Source organism: Coturnix japonica, chromosome 1, assembly GCF_054131305.1.
Source record: "Coturnix japonica strain WE chromosome 1, WE-NBRP24, whole genome shotgun sequence".
Lineage (NCBI taxonomy): Eukaryota > Metazoa > Chordata > Aves > Galliformes > Phasianidae > Coturnix > Coturnix japonica.
In genome coordinates this window covers 117,313,882-117,335,547 of record NC_140663.1, presented here as the reverse complement: position 1 = coordinate 117,335,547, position 21,666 = coordinate 117,313,882, and the positions used below count along the sequence as shown (strand labels likewise).

General features: G+C 34.8%; 1 protein-coding gene across 1 annotated transcript in view; it reads right to left on the bottom strand.

Moving 5' to 3' along the window:
• The window catches only part of PRKX (protein kinase cAMP-dependent X-linked catalytic subunit), a 52,853-nt gene that overhangs the window by 4,047 nt on the left and 27,140 nt on the right, over positions 1-21,666 (bottom strand). Inside the window, exons 3-8 of the mRNA XM_015848788.3 lie at positions 17,783-18,046; positions 12,551-12,670; positions 6,735-6,830; positions 4,018-4,075; positions 3,118-3,195; positions 173-321 (exon numbers count right to left, since the gene is read on the bottom strand). Of these exons, the coding sequence (XP_015704274.1) occupies positions 196-321; positions 3,118-3,195; positions 4,018-4,075; positions 6,735-6,830; positions 12,551-12,670; positions 17,783-18,046 (742 nt within the window). The 3' untranslated portion in view covers positions 173-195. The remainder of the gene's footprint in view (positions 1-172; positions 322-3,117; positions 3,196-4,017; positions 4,076-6,734; positions 6,831-12,550; positions 12,671-17,782; positions 18,047-21,666) is intronic.

Sequence of the window (21,666 nt, the reverse complement as noted above, 5' to 3'; positions counted from 1 at the left end):
ATTATTTCAATTTTATTTTATACCATATATTGCTGTGGTCAATTCATGTTGGTTCTAAGAGCTTCATGGAAGAATTAATCACTATTATGAATCGGAAAATGTGGTTTTTGCACAAGGCTCTAACTTTCCGACCTGCAATTTTTTGAAGAGGATTCCTGGCCTGTTAACATACCTTGTCCAGTGTAGATGTTGCATTCAGAAGTTCTTGAAAATTTCTAGATCCTTAGGGGGTACTGGAGGCATTTTGTTCCAGTCATCTTCAGGATAAGCTTCAAAATTGGAAGTATCTCCATCATTGGATACTTTCGGCACTATAGGAGGCTAGTGAGAAAAAACACAAAAAAAGGTAGTATGGTTTATCAACCTGCTTCTTTCCATCAGCTACTTTGCAAATGGAAGTTAATTATTTCAAAAGATTATTTCAGTTAAACTTCCAAGCACGTTCTGTAACAGAGTACTCTGCCACTCTCCTCATCCTTCACACTTCGGCTAACTGGCAAGCAGCTGCATAATCACCATCAGGTCCGTCTCAAATAAGATAAAGCCATGATAGCAGTGCAGGTAATTGCTTTGTAATTGAAGGAAAAAAAAAAAAAAAAAAAAAAAAAAGCCTTAATTGCTTTCAGAACAGATTGGTTGCACTTGAAAGAGGCTGAAATGACTAATTTGTATGTGCCTCACACTACATACTATGCCTTATGGAAATTGGAAGTCCAATGAGAAATATTTGTTTTCTACCTCTTTTCTCAGAAGATCCTTTGGGTTTCCAGTTCACAGTTTTTTTTCCCCCTATTTTCTGTTCAGTGCTGAGATTATTCTGCCCTTCTGGGCACAGAAATATGACAAACCGTCTTTCTGAAACAATCAGTTACAGGTAAAAAAAAAAAACAACAAAACATTTCCTTACTCATTTCTGTCCCCTTCTCAGTGACATAGAGACGTTAATTATCAGCATACCAAACATACTGCTCTAGTCTGAGAAAACCTAAAGGACACCAAACTGGCCAAAGTAACTTACAGCACAAGAAGAACTACAAAGCGCAATGTTGTTCTCCATTCCCTGATAAAGGTTTCCACTGACTTTGAGATCTAACCTGAAATTTTAGGCTTTGAAAAATGGCATTAGCAAGTTTCCAGCTGGAAAGAAAAGTTCTTATAGACAGTATCTCCACACTTCAATCAAAAATAAAGCCTTGTTTTGGCAATATGTCACAGAATACTGTACAGATTCTTAAGATGGCCACAGTCTGCTTTGTACCAGATGCTCAGCTTCTGTGCTTTAATGTTTAATGCAGTTTTGGAGAACTGTGTGTGGGGGACACAGGTATATAGGACAGCACTCCAAGTCATAGACTTTCATAATCTCAATCCTCCAATGTTCCCAAAAACGACTTGAAAACATACTTTCAAAAACTCCTATGCAGTGACAGCTACCCAAACTGACTGAAGACTGCCAAAATGCTACTGCTAAAATCAAGGGAAGATGCAGCCTGGCCCAAAACCTACTTTATCCTCATCTAGCTTTCAAAAGGTGAAAGAGCCTCAAGGCCTATCAAGAAAAATCAAACTATTTGCTCTACGAGGGGGAATGCCTGATAGTCCTGCTTCCCTAGAAGCAAACTACCAGGGAAACAAGTTTTGTTAAGTAACAGAGAGGCAGAGAGAGGAATTAACAGCAATAAAAGTATGTTCTCTCTTCCAGCAGTTAATGTTATTTGCAAAACATTGACATTTAAAATCATTTCAGGAGTGTAATTCAATGCTCCACTTGTACAACAGAACAACTCATACTTTTTAGAGGGAAAACATACGTATTATGTCATGTTTTCCACCTCTTCATCAGTATATAAAAGACTAACATTATAAAAATAGTTATTTTTAGAAGCAGAGTCACAAAGCAAATTACTGACCCAATTTATGACTTTGATCTGAAGAATAATTAAGTAGCATCTCATTCTCATTTTCTAAAGTTCAATGCAATCATCACCTGAATGCTTTTATTAATAAAAATATTGCTTGAAGGGTGGTTGGATCTGAGACTAACATTCTCTTGTTAAATACTATTTGCTATTTATTTAGTAAATCAGTGATACAGATCATTGTAAACCAGAGGTGAATTGTTATATTCCAATCTGTGATTTTTGCATGACCAGAATTTACAGTGCCTTTGTTATAACACCTCTAGATAAACTGTCAATTGGGTGTTGTAATTCCAACATAAAATAGAGGAAAAAACTGCCTACAGCATTACGTTAGGATGCTGTTAGCAAAAATACCTCATGAGCATTTTCACTTCTTCTGTATTTTCCCCAAATTATCTAGTTAGAAATTCACTGTAAAAAGGCATGCAAATAAAAGTAAATCCAAACATCTAATTAGTACTTGACTAACTGCAGATGGCAATCTATGTTATCGAAAATCACTTCTGTGAGAAACTGTTCCAGTTCGAACTTTGAGAAAAGGTTTACTTCCAGAGTTCTTTAAAAAGCATTTTACGCTGTTGATAGCTTTTGCAAACATCTGCCCTTATATAATACTGAATTCTAATTCAGTGCTGCTAAAACTTGTGTTAGAATTACATTCATAAATCCTTCTCTCACCTTTCCTCTTCCTCCTAGTCCCATATGCTTTACATTTTATTAAAGCATTTACCTGAGTTGAACTTGGCAGAAAAAACTAAAGCCCAGAGAGAATATTCCCACAAAGACAAGGGGATGAAAAAAATGGAAACAAAAACAACCCCACACCAACGCTCTTTCAATTCTACAATAGTAGTTTCTTACAAAGACCTATAAATGAAAACTGAAGCTTACTGTATGTAATGCTAATCACCTGACTTGGGCAAAACAAAGTAGGCTTTTTTAAATTGACTATTCATAAGGGTATTGCATAAAAACTATGAATAGACATTCAAATAAATTAACTTTGCAGTGCAAAAGGGAAAGTATAATTATTGATAAATACAAATACTCACATACTTATACACATATGAAAACACACACACAGCAAAAAAAAAAAAAAAATAAAAAAAATTCTACAGTTTGAAATGAAGAGAACATTTCAAATGAACAATATTTTCTCACTGGCATGTCCTATCCAGTATTTTTCAGAAAGTACCTTTAGTCTCCTTTGAGGTACAGCATCCCATTCTATAGACCTGAACCATCGATGTCTCTTCACATCATCTGCTCCATTCTTTAAAAAACAAAGAAAAGCAAAACATTTACTAAATGATATGAATGCCAAGACACGTATTTCATCCTAAGAACTATGCCATACAAAAACCTAGTGGTCTATTTAACCTTATATTGTTTTTTCAGGAGATAATCAATAAAAGATTCTACAGAATAAATTTACAGGTGTTATTTCCCCAGCAGATCCTGAGTTCCAGCAGGATGGTCCAATTTATTTATTTTTAGCATTCTTCTTACACAAGGAAGATGAAAATTAAAATATTCCACAATGCCATCCACTGCAGTTTTATTTACTTCAGTTTACTCTGGAGTTTTAAAGAATGAGTCTTATTCAGACCTGCATTCTAATTCTCACACTAATCAAAACATTAGAAAAGTAGAAAAAGTAGAAAAAAGTACTAGGAACTACTTCTATCAAATGTTACAGATGATTAGTACTGACAACAAGAAGTCCTAAATACTGTTATAAAATATTTACATATATAAAACCACTTATTTTTATTTTTTCATTTCAGATGTAGGGCTAAAGGTATTATTACTTTGTAGTGATTACTTTCCCTTGGCTGGCTTGGTTTCAATTATATACATTAAGAAAAAAAACCCGTCTTTTTCTTTGTTTTTTCACTTTTCAGAAGAGGGGGATAGCAATTTGAGTATAACTTCCAGAAATACAGAATTGAACTTTTTATTTAGAACAGTACAACAAAAGTCACATTTGGAAAAATGTAACTCAAACTCATGGTTATAAAACTCAAAACTATTCTTAAGTCTTTTCTGTAGAATTCTTTTACCTTGTGCATTACATCTATCACTTTATACTGACCTTCATATTTCCTAATCGCCTTGTCCTGTCAACCACAAGTAGCTTCTTAATAAGGTCTCTGCAATAAAGAATATGTGTTCTCTGTTCAGCAGAAGCAATATATATTTGACTGCCGTACAAGTGCTGTAGAATATAAGCATACATCACTTTGGCTAGTTAATACTGTGTATAATTTATCCATTCATTTATTTTGCACTTCAGGAGAGTAAAGAGTCCAAGTGTTACTATCTTTCTTTGCATTGCTGTACTTGTCTGGGCATTCTGAATATCAAAATTGATCACAAATCTATTTGGCAGAACACAAACCTAATTTATACTTAAAATACAGATAAAGTCACACCCCAAACTTCATCCATTCAAATTTAAATTCTATGACAGCTGAATATTCTGGGAAAACATGGAAGAACTACTCATCTTTATAAAATTAGTAAGATCTATAAGCTTTTATTTCACTGAAAATCTTCCTCTGAGAGTCAAGATCACTGAGCAACTCTCCATGAAGCTACATCAAACTTCTAAAAGATGACAATATATATAGAGACACAAAGGAGTTGTGTTTTAAGAGCAAAGTGCTTTTTAAGTGCCAAACAACATAAAACTAAATGAGCATAATTCATTGAGTTCACTTGATTACTTATGATCTGGGAGAAAATCTGGCTTCATATATTTGAAGCAGTTAATTTGTATCTCAATTATTACTGTGCTACGTAGTAAAGCACAATACCATTCTGCTTTCACAAACTTCCAATCAAAGGTAAGAACAATTTAGCCACCTCTCTTGTATCTACAGCCTCAACAGACTTGAAAGTTCCAATATTAAACTGAATGCTGAAGATCTAGAGAATACGGGCAATTTAGACTCTTCAACCTTGCAGAAGGTTAAGCAAGCTGATTTACAGGAAAAAAAAAGAAAAAGGAAAAAAGAAGAGGCAAACGTGGCATACCTGTCTCTTTCCGCCCTTGGTTCAAAATCCTACTGCCCCAATACAAAAACAATATTGTGTCATGTATCCTAGGAATCACAAAAGTGGATGCAGAAAGAATACATGAACTCACAGTGAATGTGCTGAACTGTTTCAAGAGCTGTTGTATTTGGCAGGATACACTTCTGAAACTAAACTGGAAAAATACTCAATTGCCAGATAAAAGGAGAATAAAGAAGTCAAAGCAGAAATCTTTTTTTTTTTTTTTTTAAACTCTCATGATAGTTTCAGACAGTCATTGTTCGGATTAGATTAAATAAAGCAACTGACTCCTTTTACAGTGACCTTCAGTGAAATATTTCCTTCCAGTTTTTCACAGAGAAGGCTCCAAAAGTGGCTATAAACTGAGTAGAACTTAAAAGAAATCCAGAAAAATAAAACAAGAGACACAGGATATACGGCCAAAGTGAAATCACGGAGATTGCTCTTCCAGTATAACCAGAAAACATTCAAAGGATCATTCTTCGTTAGCTTCAAAAACTGGTATTAGAATAACATGGCTAAACTTAGTGATGTGCATTGTCACAAAAAATAAAGAAATACTGCATTCAATAGAACAAGTGCCTATTAATTTTAATCAAGTGACAGCTGAGTGTTTCTTTACTTTGCCGTTTCTCAAGAACAATTTAGAAATGATAAAATTTGAATCAGTTGATATGCTGCTGTATGAACAAAGAGAATGAGATTCTACATCAAGGCCTTTCCAGATTTCCTGTAGCACTGATGTTTCATTTGGCATTTTCCAAAATTGTTGTTGCAAGAAAAGTTTTGTTGCCTAAGAGAAAAGTCTTGTAATACAATTGTTGCTAACACTGTATAACATCAATACTTTGAGTATAGCATGAATGTGTCAGATAGGATGCAAGACAGTCCTCATTCTTGCTGAGATACCAGCTGCTAGGAAGAAGATAACGAAAGTGAAAAGGATGTAAGTAAGAAAGCAGCCTGTCTTACTAGAATGAAACAATTTTAGCAAGTGTGTTTAAAAAAAAAACAACAAAAAAACAGTGCAAAGATGTGAGTCTCCCTGTTCTGTGTATTATTATTATTTTTTTTTTTTTAAAAGGGAAGTTGCTGCAACAAGACACATAAATTATGCTAACAGTTTGGTGCAGGAAAGCAGGTGAAGTCAATGGATGAGGTCACTCAAAACCAAAGTGTGAAAGGAAGAAAGTCCAAACCAGAATCCCAGAAGACCCCTTAAAGGCAGGAATGTAATGAGAATGAACTGCCAAGCACAAGCTGAAAGAACATCTGGATAACAAAAACTGGCAAAGAGGTGTATCAGCAAGTACACTGATTAATGTATGCTGCAATTCATGTCTAGACTGAAGAGCAAAACCTGCACATACATGCTTAATAACATAACTAGGAAACTTACAGCATCAGGTGCCCTCCTAATTTTTATCCATGCTGAAGTATCTCCTCATGGTTCTCTTTTCTACCTCTCTCACACAATGCTAGCAACAATAAGCTTTACTTAATGCAGGAAGGCATTCAATATTCCAATATATGCAGAAAAGTATGAGAGGCAGACAGTATATAACAACTGTATCTCCTGCCTACAGTCTATCAGACATAAAATTTTACTTTGAGTGTGAGAGTACAGGTAATCTAAAATACCTCCCAACTTAGTATTTCAGAAAATCAGAATCTTCTATGAAGATCTTTTCAGAAAGAAAGCTGAGAAGGAAATTAGAATATGAAAGACTGGGTTGAGAATCACAGACTTACTTTACATATAAATCCAAGTGCCGTGGGAAATCTATTTTGCCAGCAAGAATCTTCTGGTATATACCAAATGGATTGTCATCAAAAAATGGAGGAAACCTATTTTAACACAAAAAATTTAGGGAGGTTAGGAAAAAAAAAGGATCGTGCAAATATTATGAATTTATAGTAATCTCCCCAACCTGATTACATGGTTCGTTTTGGTAGGACATCATCAATCGAATACTAATTTGGTAAATAAATTATCAAGCCATATTGAGACTGCCATTCCAAAAAATTTTGTCCTGTAACCACTGACTAGCTTCCATCCGAACTGTCAAAGGCCCTACATACAAACATGTTGTCCAGTTCAGTTTATTGTACTTCTTTAGTTTAAGTACAGGCTTTGTTAGAGAAGGTCTGAAGGAGACAAGCTGTTCAGACTGTTCAGAACCCAAAAGTCTCTTGAAGTGCAGCTATCTTTTCATTGGGACAGATAAAGCACTGATTTAATCTCCCTGGGATGATGAGGAAATCAAGATAAAATTAAAATTATACACTCATTTTCTACAGAATTCTCAAAAAAGTTGTGAGCTATCAGAGAGACCGCTTCCAGTCTTAACATCTACGGTGAGATTTGAGAAAATCTGCTGGGCTTTTCTTACCAGTATATGACAGACCCCAATTAGTGTATGAGGCTCGGAGTGTAGGTAACTTCCATACAACAGGCACATTCAGCTTTCACCAAGTGCCAAGAGGTTTTCAGAGTCATCTTTTTAGAAACTACCACAGGAAATATTTAGGGGAATGGAATAACCATTCACTAATCTGTCCTACCTTGACTTCTGTAACACAACACCCCCTTCTTGTGCTTCTACCTCAAAACCTTCACAAAACAGAAACTGGATATAATTAATACAGGTGGTATTCAAAATCCCAAACATTGTTACAACAGCCTCAACTCCTAAAACGTTTTCACATTTTCCTAACACTTTGTAATTACTTTCTAACAGACTTAAACTGCATGCACGTGTACACAATACAAATACAGTGCTGATAGTTTTAGAAGTCACCGGTAGCAGAAACAAGGGCAAAAACATTTCTTCATCTCAAGTCTTTCTTTAATTTTACATTACTCAATGCAGATTAGTCCTCAACAAGTACCACACTTTATTTCCTCTGTGTATATATTTTCAGAAGTACTAAATGTTTTATTATTTAGCTAAAAGTGAAATGAGTTAGCATTTCCTTTTCAATAATGTAAAATTCAGTCACATACACAACCAAATTCTTCCCTATATGACTACAATTATTCCCTTCCCCCCACGGGGAAAAAAGGTTATAATTTTCTGATCTTTGAAGGAACAAACTATTTGCTTTTATTATGAAAAACTGAACATTCTCACTATTGAAACCGATGAACATATGTATATCAGGAAGAATATTTACATTTTTATGAATTACTACTTTGATAGAAAAGAAGAAAAATGGACATATTTAAAACATGTAACATTTCTGCAAACCAGACACTATCATATATCATATAAACTTTTTCACTTGTGTAATGTCCTTCACATTCTCCAAAGCAAAGCAACAAATAGTAGATTCAACTTACTATTTTCTATCTGTTATTGTGTGTTAATGAATTATAAAAAGCAATCAGAATTTGACCTTTGAACTACTTAGCATGAAGGTGCCTGCTGCAGTAAGCAGACTGATATGTAATACAGGATATTTTTTTCCTTCATCTCCAAATGTTCTGTATGCTTCTGAGGTGCTAAAAAGAAGGAGGACCTTGTATATGTTTCTATATATCTGTGCCTGTTAAGTTTGCTTTGTGCTTTCCTAATTAAAAAATTCTAAATTACTATGTTATCTTTCAATTACTCTTTTAAATTACATTTGGCTATATAAAAAATTAAGGGCAATATTGCTTAAAGTGTATTGGAGCTGTACTGCAGTATGAGATTTGAGGTGAAAACTTTTCTTACTCAAAAACCAAATAACTTGACTTTGATACTACACACAACTGGTCAATCTGCAACACGTAGCATGGTATTTTAACACAACAGCACAAGTATTGTGCTGGAAGCTACCTTATAAATCAACAGAAAACCCCTTGAGCTTCAAACCGTCTTCACACCAGAAGGCAAATATAAACAGCTGCCTTTTTTCCACCTACTGAAAAAAAAGCTAAAAATTCTCTGTAAAGAGGACAACAGCTGCAAGCCATTCCTTTTGCTAATTGATGCGTAACAATGGCATTGACACTGGTCTCAAAAATAACAGATCGTTTTAACACTGAAGAAGGGGTGTTGCAAAACCTCAAGGGAAAAACAAGTCTGAAAGAAGAAACTGTAGGCAGAAATCATTATCTAACCATAAAAGATAGATCAAGTATGAAAGGCTCTGTTGTGATAGGGCAAAGGAAAATGGCTTAAAACTAAAAGAGGGGAGATGTAGACTGGATATAAGGAATAGTTTTTTATTATAATGGTAGTGAAGCAGAGGAACAGGTTGTCCAGAGTGGTGGTGGACATTCCATCCCGGCAGACATTCAAGGTCAGGCTGAACAAGGTTTTGAGCAGCCTTGTCTAGCTGTGGTGTCCCTGCTCATTGCAGGGGACTTGGACTAGGTGACTTTTAAAGACTGCTACAACTCAAAAGATTGTATGATTTTATGTCACGTGACTACCAAAACAGAACAACAAAAAAACAAACCCCAAAGTTCTCACTAATTGAGAAAATTCTGTTAGTTGTATTTCTGATGACAGTACTATAATCATCTAATACAAGTAATACATTAAATAACAAGAATATTTTCCTTTGTGGTAGATTTTAAGAGAACACTATCACTCAACATACATAAATCTCCTAACTTCTATTTTCTTCTATCGACACTTTGTTTAGATTGTTCAGATTAACTAAAAAAAACCTCTGACGTTAATAATCTGATTTGTAAAGATTTCTCCTCACCCTCTTCTTTCTCCTTCCCATATTTTATTATCACAATCCTAAACGGGACTTTGCCCTAATCTTAGAGTGTGCAGAACCTGAATTCCATGAGCCTCCAGGGACTGAGTTAGTGAAATAAGACACTGAAGAACAGGAAAGTGTGGTTTATTTTGTTTGTTTTTAGAGAGATCATTTCCTAACACACACATCTCCCTATTCTTTTCAATTGCTTTTGGGGTCCAAAGAGTAACTCCAGGAAATAACTACCAAATGTCACAAGCCATTTATTTGCAAATAGTAACTTGGTCATGAAGTCAATTTTTGTTCACTTTCAAATAACTGTCCTGCTTCTTAATTCTTCCTTGAATTTTTAAGGGGTTAAACAAAACAAAACTACTCATGACTGTTTTTGCATTAAAAGTCTTAATACTAAGTATCAAGCCATTTCTTGAGTGGATGAGGGAAAGTGCTTTAAAACATTGCTACGGCCAACAATAGTGAAAAGCTGATAAAATGCTTAAAGCATTCGGTGATAACATTTCCTCTTAAAGAAAAGATGGACAACACAGTCTCTGCTCCCCTCAACCCCTTGCCCACAAAACATCAGAATTTTAAATCAACCAGATGAGGACTGAGACCCCAAACAACCACTAAAGAAATGATGCATATATACATCATTCTGGAGAGCATATAAACACAAGTACTTTTATTAAATCAGAAATACTGTAGTAAAAGAAAGACCATTACAAAACCACTTGCAGATGGCAGCTGCTCTGTCAATCAGACAATGCAAGACCTCTGTTGTCTTTTAGAAAACGCATCATTTATCTCTATTAGTTAAGAGTCTCAATAGCTGAAATGTTCCTATTAAGCTTGGGGGAACTGAGATCTCATCAGACAATATCAGGTCACAGAAAATCCTACAGCTAGAAATGACTGCAGCTGCTCCCATTATGTTAAATATACACCCATTATATTTCAGCAGAACATGCAGCAGTCATAGTTCAGTGTTCTTGTATCTCAAGATCTCACTGAGTCCACAGATGAGATCTTCCTTGAATATCAACTGCATTCAATATGTTAACTTTAGAAACCATTCCCACTACTATGCTACTATACTAGTAGAGAAAATCCTATCAACCTGAGTTAAAAAAAAAAAAAAAAAAAGAGAGAGAACTGCCAGATTTGTACTTTCAGTGGGACTCAGTAGGCAGCACAGAAAAGTTGATATTGAGGGGTCCCCCACCAAATCCTGTGGCAGGAAGTTGAATCACTCATACAACCATTGAGAGATTGTAACATCTGAGCTAATGTTATTGCCCCAGGCACTTATATCCTCATGCTGTCTAGAACTAAGATTAGCAGCAAAAGGGCTGCTTGGAATCTTGTTCCTTTCATTCATCCCTCTAAGAAACAAGAAGTGAATCCCACCCATATCCATGGAAGAAAGGTGAAGCTTGGCCTCTATGCCGATCAACCTATATAAAATACTTTTTGTTAGATGAGTCAGCTGAACTCACCCGTTTCAGTAGGAAACACTTAGTATATTTCTATGCTTTTTCTGCCTTAAGATTCACAGCAAGGAAACCAAGTAGTGAGCTGCAGCACTGTCCTCAGACACAGTTTGGATAGTGTTAGGTAGGCTCACTCACACCAAGCTTTTGCTGTATACTGAAGCAATGAAGAAATGATGAGCCACTGATGTTCTGCTCACACAATCAATTTTTTTGTTCAAGCACCACAGCTCTGTGCTAATGGCACATCACAGAAAAGTAAGAACAAATTCAGGGAAGGAAGTTTTTGTTCTTACTTTTCTCTATGGGGTCAAAGATTCGGAACAAAAAGCCATAATGACAACCTGATGTAAGCTCAACCTGTGAGAAGGCACTGAGCACACTGGGACTGATACTCTTGACACTAGCAAACACTTATTGAAATACAATCTTTCTTAGGAAGCTATGAAAACATTGCTTTCATCTGTACTTACTCTATGGCAGTAACAATGACAAACGTGATTTAAAAAAAAAATATATATATATTATATATATATATATATTTAGAGTGAGAAAAAGCATTTGGATGTTTTGTTTGACACACGTGCACAATTTCACTTTCTTTCTAACCCTGTTACTTATTTTACTGAAAATATAAATGAATATTTTTTTAAATCAGAGCAAAGTCAGGCAATTACTTTTATCTACCTAATACTTAAAAGTGAGAAACAGTTACTTACACTAATGCCGAAAAAAATCTCATATAAATTTTTTGTCTTCTGTGAACAATGCTATCAAGCAAATTTCAAAACACCAGAAATAACATTTGAGAAATCTTATCATCAAAATAGACTATTTAACCTTTTCCCCATTTACTTTGGTTTAAAGAAAACCAAAGCTCAGTACTAACGCAAATTGCACTGACACGTCTTCCTGCTTCCTATCTATTAACAAACTGAAGTTCTCACTGCAACTGTTATTTTGCTTTGCTAGAAACTGGTTACAGAAGTTTCAAAGAAAACCAGTATTCATCATCTTCATCTTTACATGGTTTTGCAAATAAAAATGTCAATTTTAACATAACTCTTGTCCACGAGAGATTAGGGAAAAAAAAAAAAAAAAAAAAAAGCCACTGATTAAAAGTACTTAAGCTTTCTAAAAGGAAATTTTTTAGCTTTTCCCCCCAAGTATCCTGCCAATAATGGTACTTTTCTGTTTGCTTGCTTTTAATATAGCACCATAATTGCTTTCTTTAAAGACAAAAAATGAAAACTGGTAATAACAAATTTTATCCAAATTTGATCTTCAGAGTATCACAAACAGAATCAGCAAAGAATCATAACCTTATATTTGACGTAATATTACTGTGGTATATTAACCACTAACACTTACCCTGACAACATCTCAAATATAAGAATTCCCAGGGCCCACCAATCCACAGCTCTCCCATGACCTTTGCTTTGTATGACTTCTGGTGCAAGGTATTCAGGAGTGCCACAAAGTGTCCATGTTCTGGGAGGAAAACAGAAAACATAAAATACAATAATAAAATTAAACTGAATTGGAACTAAAAGTATGGAAAAAAACAAACAAACAACAAAACAGGAAATGTTCAAGATGAGTCTACATTATTTATCATATACAGGAATAAAAGAAAAGCAAGACCTCTACATATCTCAGAAGACTGCTGTAACATAATCCAGGTATACAGAGAAAAATATAGATATTAAGAAACTTCTTGACTGCAGGAGACACCAGTACACTCAGCCTCCTGGCTGCTAGCACAGTACCAAACCCATCAGACTATGTGTTGCTTTGAAATCATTCACAGTAGTTTTCACCCTGTAAGCTACAGACATTTGACAGGCCCAGCAGTGGCAGCAGCAGTGTGAAAGACAACTCACATTCCAGATGGCCATGCAGATTTTTACGAGCGTGGCATACAAGCTGTTGTTCAACACTGGCAAAAATGCATAGCTAATGGTGGTGACTACAGTGAAAAACTGTTCTGTAGCTGAGAATTTGTTCTATCAAATAGTGCTACTGTGCTCTTTGTAGTTGTTGAAAATTCCATGGAAACAAATCAAAATCATTACATTCAGAGCAATCTACGTATGCACTTGTATTTGTACAAACACTTGTGCAGAATTTGCCTGGTTTCACATGACAACGTATTTTGAAACACAACCTACAGAAAGAAAAACTTCTGATGGTTTTGTGAATGCAGTATGAGTTTTCTCCAAGGAAAGCAATGAAACCAGAAATGAATGCATTAATATGATTAGCAATCACCTTTAAAAAGCAATATATACATCTTTCACCTTCCCATTTTTCCTTTCCTTCCATTTTTCTACTTAACAAACTTCTTCACAACCATAAGAAAACATTCAAAAATTGTATAATGGCATCTCAGACTATCAGTGTTTTTGTTTTATCTTTTGATTTTTAGATGGTTAAATAAAATGCTTTTCTAAGATTGCAGAACTACTTTAACTGGAGCTTTAAAAATATATATATACTGTTCCTAAAATATTAAGAATTAAGATTAGACAAGCTGTATAACCAGACATAACTTTCAAAAATTCAAGACACAAGGAATTGAATTTCTTCAGCCCTATTTTTAAAACAGCAAATGCAAATTAATCCACGGCTAAATTGAGCATGTTACTAATATACTGTGCATACTATCGAAGCCATGTTCATTTCTGTAAGAGTAAATCCTCAGTTTTGATGACAAATGGATGACATAATATAAATTGCTGGAAAATATAAACTGAATTTCCAAATCAATCACATCCAAGAAAATTCCTACGTGCAGCACTATTTACACACTGCTGCCATCTAGCAGTTGCCAAGATAACGCCTACCATTTAAAACAAAATTATGACCCACTCTCCGAAGATTTAAGAAACTGTATTACAATCCAGTGTACAAACTTTTATTTATGCTGACTTAGCCTGTCTTGCAAGTAAACAGCTGCCAGTAATTGGTGTATTTGTCAAGCTGTGTATTTGTACCACATGATCATGACTTAATGTACTCTATTGCTGGTCAAGTAAGAAACTATTCTGTATTTTGGAAAATGTATGAAGTATTATTTGTATTACTATGTGGGCTGCTCTGAAAGTAATGCCTCCTATTTATTTCCATGGGAACTACAACCAATACAAAAAGTACAATAACGCTATTTGACAGAGAAAATTCTAAGCTACAAAACACTACTTTTCAATGAAGTCACCACCATTTTCTCTGCATTTTTGCTAGTGATGAACAAGAACCTGCATGTTTCACTCATTTAAGTCTTCACCAGTTGAGGTGACCCACTACTCTTAGTGCCACTACTGGAATGCACTACCCACTGCCTCACTGTCCTTTCATCCACTGTTTGGTCCCCACTGACATTCAGCAAAAGCTGAAGAACATGAATGGGTGCTATTGTTTTCCCCTGCATGGAAGAATTCAGTTCCACACCTTTACTTCATCTACATTCCAATGTCAGATGACATTTGGCATCAACTGCCATCTGTCACATGACAATGAAATGTAACAGAACGTTAGTGGGAAAGTTCAACCTCTAGTGCCATACCACCACCATCCACCTCTGACATTGTGGGTCAACATAATAAAACAGGAAGCATTACTTTCAGAGCACTGCTTGTAGTATTTAATCTGAACCTCTAGATGCCATTCTTTTGGATGAAAACTATAAAGCATAAAAATAAGAATGGACCAGATCCTTCCAATTGCTTCAGAATTTCCATTTCTATGGGTTTCCAGGGTAAGAGCTGAAATGCAGGTAAGAAATAACTGATAATACTGAACATGTAACTTTAAAGTTAGGAAATCACACTATATGCTTGTAACAAAGATAAGCTATCAAATAGCATCTGTCAGACTTGTTAACAGTGTCATCTGAAGAAGCTAAAAGTCTGGATGGTACTATTTTGTAGTGCTCTACATTTTTTACCCTCCATCTCTACAGTCCCTGCCAAGCTTCTCACACAGGATCCAGAGATATGTAATGTCCTTTTTCATGTTGTCTTCTGGAAGTTCCTCCACAGTTAAATTCAATGGAGATGGCTTTGTTTGCAGCCCTCAATAGTTTGTTCTTCAGGATATTCTTGTTTTACAGTGACGCACAAGACAATTACATAAGAACATGACTTGCTACATCTTGCCTTTTGTTTTCTCTATTCAAGTCCACTCTGAAGAACTGTTGTGAGGCAAAACCACTTTAAGGAAGAGTGAAGAAGTGTATTGAACTTAACCACCTAAGTTATTATTATCTATTTTATTTATTTTTATTTAAATGGGATTTACACTGAGGAAAATAAAATTAACAGTGAACAACACTCCATTAAAAAAAAACATGGAAATTATTATTTTACTTGAAAATTTCAAAAACTAAGTAAAATATGTGCACGAAAATGTAAAATTGTAAACTTCTGTACATTTCACTGATATAACACATAAATAATTGTGGGAAAAATCAGAAATATGTTTACTTGTTATATTATGCCTGAGCAGTGGTATGCCCTTTCCATAAGAAGAAAGGTCTATAATTGTAATAACTATAAAACTCAAATCTTTCCCATATCAATCACAATATCAATAACAGTGATTTATTCTGCCTCACAGTTGTTTGTTTTTTAACTGTAGATAAAAAAAAAACTTCGCTTCTTCATGCACCATAGTGGGAAGAGAGAAGTATGTGTTCAGAAAACCTCAAATTAAGTATTATAGAATCATTTATGTAATATACATCAAGAACATGTAACTATTCAGGCACATGACATTTTATAATTTATTTCACAAATCATGTCTTCCATCCTCTAGGAACATCTTCTCGTACTTGAAAAACAAAAATTCTCTTCATTTTCATGATAAATATATACATATACAGACTCACAGTTTTCACATATAGAGATACTTACTTGTATTGGTCTAAATGTTTAGTACACACAATAGTCTATGCAACAAAAAGTTTATTAGACATAATAACCACAACCAACTGGAGTGTGTTAGTGGATAGCTAGTGGATAGCCAGGGTCTGGTTTTTGTTTTTTTCTCTTGTTTTTAACAATACATATTTTTACAGTGACAAAAACAATACTGTGAAAATGATTTTGTGGGAGGAATAGCATGTAGTTACCAAAAAAACCCAAAAAACAAAGACTTGAGTTACCTATTTTTTTGCATGAAAAAGTCCTCATTCATTCCAAATGTTTTCTGTATTTTCTATTAGCTGTCATACATTTACATGCACAGTAATACATCCTAAAATGTATTGGAACAAATTGACTCATAGATTAACTTTTCAGTTCAAAAGATACACTTTCAAGTGAACTATCACGTTATATGAATGGTTACTCATGCCCTGTCTTCCAGCCACAGAAATCCAAATTAAGAATAACCACTAAGTGGCAGCATCTACATCTAAAACGGAGGGAATAAAATTTAGTGCAAAGATGTCTTACAAAGAGAGCCTCCAATTTAAATCATTATTTTTTTTTCTTTATTTCTTTTTTTAAATGTCAACATGTATAAATCTGTTTGCTCACTAAGAACTGAATAAAACAGATCTTTCAATTCCAAGGGTGAACAGAACAACTGTATTTATTTCTGCCTAGCATTGTACTCTGCTGAGGCAACACATCACCGTAAGCACATAGCACACAAGAAGCAACCTTCTGGACCACGGTGACATGATTTAATCTGTCCCATCTGAATTTTCTCCTAAGACCTCTCACAGTTCCTTCATTTCAAAACATTCCTTTAGACTTCCCCCATATGCTGTGGAATAGCTCCCCCACATTAACTGTAGGAAAAGTAGCAGCTAATAGGTGAGTGAAGAAGACAAGTAGCTATCTAACCCAACTAGAGTCATCCATTTATCTCATCTAGAACAACTGGATATGGTCTCTAAAGAGATAGGGCATGATATCAAACCTTATAAATACATTTTTCTAACTTGACAGTTGTTTTTTTCCCTTCTGTTCAATCTAATGACACTTCTAGAACATGCATAATTCTGGAAAAGTACTTCAAACAGAGAGAAGACAGAAATAAAGGAGAAAAATACGTGTTGCCAAAATGTTTACAGAACATTAGTAAAACAGATTTAAGGCCTACAGTAGTGTAGAAATCAGTTAAATTATTTTTGCTGAACCGTCTCTCTACATATTAGTTTCATTTTAACAACAAGGTAGTGAAAACACAGCATCCAGCTTAAAAATATTACTACGTCACCAAAAATCTCTTTAAGAAGAAATCAGAAGGAAACAGCAGTTACAAAGCATTTAGCAATTCAACTTGTTCGGAAGATTATCTCCTATTTAACATATCGACACACATATTGTTAGATACGCTCTCTCCTCATTTTACATTACTGAAGCCTCTTTTTTAAAAAGGACTACTGAAAACCCAAATGAACAAACATAGGCATATAAGAATATTTTCCTATAGTAGCTCACGTGCTCCTAATTATGCCTAAGGTGTTATAGTGATTTCAAGAAAGCCCACTTTCTTTATACTACGTGACTTCACATTTGTGAAATGCTGATCTCTGAAATCAAGCTTTTCCAATTGTAATTTCTGTACGTTAAACAGTAAGAACGTACTTACCTATCCACCAATTTTTTAGCAAATCCAAAATCAGTCAGCTTGATATGTCCTTCTTTGTCTAGTAATATATTTTCAGGTTTTAAGTCTCTGTAAACGATTTCTTTGGAGTGCAGGTATTCTATTGCACAAATAATTTCTGTAGAGTAAAACAGTCCTGTGCTGTTGTTGAAACGCCCCATGTTGCGCAGGTAACTAAAAAGTTCTCCTCCTGGTACATATTCCATTAACATGTATAGAAAACGTTCATCGTGGTAGGTCCAGAATCTGTAATAAAAATATCATTTTATCGAATAAACAGTTTATCTCAGTAATTTGCTTCAGAATTAAATTTCTGTAAACTGAATCCTATTACCCAAAGTTTGTAGATAATATAGAAGGGTTGCTCTGAAAGTAATGCTTTCTGTTTTATTACGTAGGCCTACAGCATCAGAGGTGGCTGTTGGTATGGCAGTAAAGGCTGAACCTTCCCACCAATATCCCATTACAGTTTGTTGCTGTGTGAAAGATGGCAGCAGGAAGGCAGTCTGACAAAATGGTGTCTCACATGCGAGTGTAGCTGAGCAAAGGTGTGGAACTGAATTCCTCCATGTGGAAAAAATGGCACCCTCTGACATTCCTCGGTGCTTGGTGAATGTTTATAGAGACCAAACTGTGTGAGCATGGTGAGGTGGCGGGTGGTACATTCCAGCAGTAGCAACAGTGGGTCACTTCTGCCAGTACAGACTTGCATGAACATGACATGCAGGCTCTTGTTCACCGCCAGCAAAAATGCATAGCTAATGGCAGTGACAATGCTGAAAAGTACTGTTTTGTAGATCAGAATTTGCTCTATCAAGTAGTATTATTGTGCTCTCTGTATCTGTTGCAGTTTCCATGGAAATACATAGGTGGCATTACTTTCAGATCAACCTATGGTTACTTCTGTGCAACTATTAAAACCCAAATAATCTAGGACTATGTAACAGCTGTTTAAGTAGCAGACTTAACATGGAAAGCAAAAAAAGATAGTTCACAATGTGTTCAGCTAGCATTTAGAAAAGGAAACTTATTCCTTTGCCTTTTACAAAACAGATATCTGCTAAGCACCTAATAACGTATTTCTCATTACTGCTAGTCTGCTAAGACCCAACAATTCTCATGGTTGTATTTTATTTAATCAAATACCACCAAAACAATGTGGGGGGAAGAGCAGAAGCTACTTTCATAAATTCATATTTGTCAAAATATTCACACTGAGGACATCAGAGTGTTCCCCTTCCCTTTCCTTATTCCTTCCTACATAGAAACATACAACCTCAAATGAAGTTAGTAAATAAGCATCAGATCACAATGCTTTCTCTTCTATCTTTTACAAAAATAATAGAAAAAAAAATACAGCATTCTTTCATTTTCATGTTTCAGAACTACTTCCTTTTTTGCTCAGATAGTTGTCTTTAAGAATTTTTGTTTATTATTTAAGAAATAGCATGATACATTCACTCATTAAGTGCTGTAAAGAACAGTCAAGGATAAAGAGAATAACTCCACATGGCTTAGAGATACTTTCATACAGAAAACAGGAATCTTCTGTCTCACATTTCCTTGAGCTGTTTTTTTTTTTTTTTTTTTTTCCTACTGATTAATATATCCAACTGTAACACACTAATTAAAAAGAAAAACAGTATCTGATAATGCCTGGAAGAATATTTTACTATTCTTAAACAAATATCCCTATTACTGCTACAGTCAAAAAAAGAACACCATCTCCATGCACTCTGTTGGCAGAACAAAAGATACTTCAGCTTATATTAACTCCTCCTGCAGTATCAAAAAATCCTAAAGATCAAGAATTTTTTGTTTTATTAGTTGATTCCTTATCAAGCTGGTAAGTCTACAAAGGCAGATAAGCAAGAAAGATAAGAAAGACAAACAGCAAATCAAGCTTCCAAATCAAGGAGTGATTGATTTTTCCTCAATAAGATATTCTTTCTTGATACTGACACTGTGGGCAACCAACAAAACGAGACTGTGATAGGGCTGAGAGATTATTCTTATTAATTCTAGTTTGCTTGAAATGTCAAGATTCATGTTAAAATCACAGCACCAAATAAACTGCTGAACCCACAGAATTATGATAATTCACTCAAATGTATCAGTAAAAATTTCCTATGAGTCTCCAGTGAACACCTCTCCCAAGAACATAAATATTTTTTTAAAAAAACAACAACAATAACAAAACAACAGTTTAAAAATATAGTAAATAACTAAGCTCTCTGTTGGAAAACTCATAAAGATTCTCTGTTTATGTTCTTTTGTAAATGTAAAGGAAAAGGAAAAGAAAAATCTTGACGTTTTTATATAGGAGAAGATACAGGAAGGACGAAAGCCAGAAATAGATGATGCACAACATTACTTTAAAATTCCTCATCATAAAGTGCTACAAAATATAGAATTAAGCTGCACTGGCATATAAACCTTGATCTGTAGCCAGAGGATGATACTACCTGTACTTAAGTTAGTGATACTAAATGGGAACACAATAAATAGATGAAAATAACATGGTTTAAAGGATCTGATACAGAAAAATACAAAAATGTTATACTTTTTTCTGATCAGTAATAGTAAGAAAAAATAATGGAAGAAACATATGTATCAAGAAAGAAAGCAGAAGGCTGGGAAAAGACCTGTTTGTCAAAAAGTTAGTGTTCACTGTCCATGAATGCTTGTTTAACCTAAAGCACACAAATATAATATTTAAACATAACTTAAATTTTAACTAACTCATTTCAGCTTGGTTGCTTTAAATCTCTTTTGCCAAGGGACACAGTCAAAAAAAAAACAAACAAAAAAGCACAGTTCATGTAGCATCACACGCAGCATGTCCACAGGAAAAAAAAAAAAAAAAAGAGAGCTGAAACGCATAACAAACAGTTGCCTTGCACACAAACTTTCATTTGACTTGCATCCCTTTCTTGAAGCTTTAAAACCTGACATTTTGGAAACAAGGCAACAAATCCTGTCCAGTTGCATTTCTGACCACTGCTTCTATGGGGACATAATGATCCTGTCTGACTTTTCACACAAGTTTTCCTGTTCCCACACTTGTAAATCTGTGCTGCTAGAGGCATGCAGCATTTCTCCCTCTCCCTTTCTTAAATAGAATTTATACATGTACTTAAGTCAACATGTAAAATCATCCTGTTTGTCCTGTTCTGTCCATACTTCAACCAGTTTAACCAGATGCATTCTCAGCCTCTCCAACTCACTTTCCTACATGCATATCAAATGCTACATACCCTAGAACTCATTTCCCTAATATTAGCGCACATGCAGGATTTGTGAACACTGGCTAGAAACTAATAACATCATTGTTCTGGAAAAAGCAATAGCACACAAGGGAAAAAGACTCCTCCTGCAGGGCTTTTTCCACACAACAAGAGCATGATTATCATGCTTTTGGGCCTTTTCTCTCCCATACCTTCGCAGCCCTGAAGGAGGCTGCGCTTCCTTTGCTTAGAGATTAAGGAAACCTAAAGTTGTTTCATGTTAGTAAAAGCATTTAAGGCAGATAAATGCAAAATAAATCTTGGCCAATGGCCCTATATCCATGAATGAGAAAATGGAAATGGAAATTAGCTGTACAATTAAACAGATGTTTAGTTATCCAATTAAAAAAGACTAAAATAGAGAAGTGTGCTCCTTTCTCTCATTAATAAAAGAGATCAATAAAATTATTAGACCTTAACAAAAAAAGAAAAGTACTCTCTATTAACGGTTTAATTTGTACTTGTACCATAATTACACCTCAAATAGAGAATAACAAAACATATGAAGTGCTGCTGCGACCTCAACAACAAAAAAGGTTCAGAAAAGTTTTCAAAAGTTATAGTTTAATCTAGCTGTAT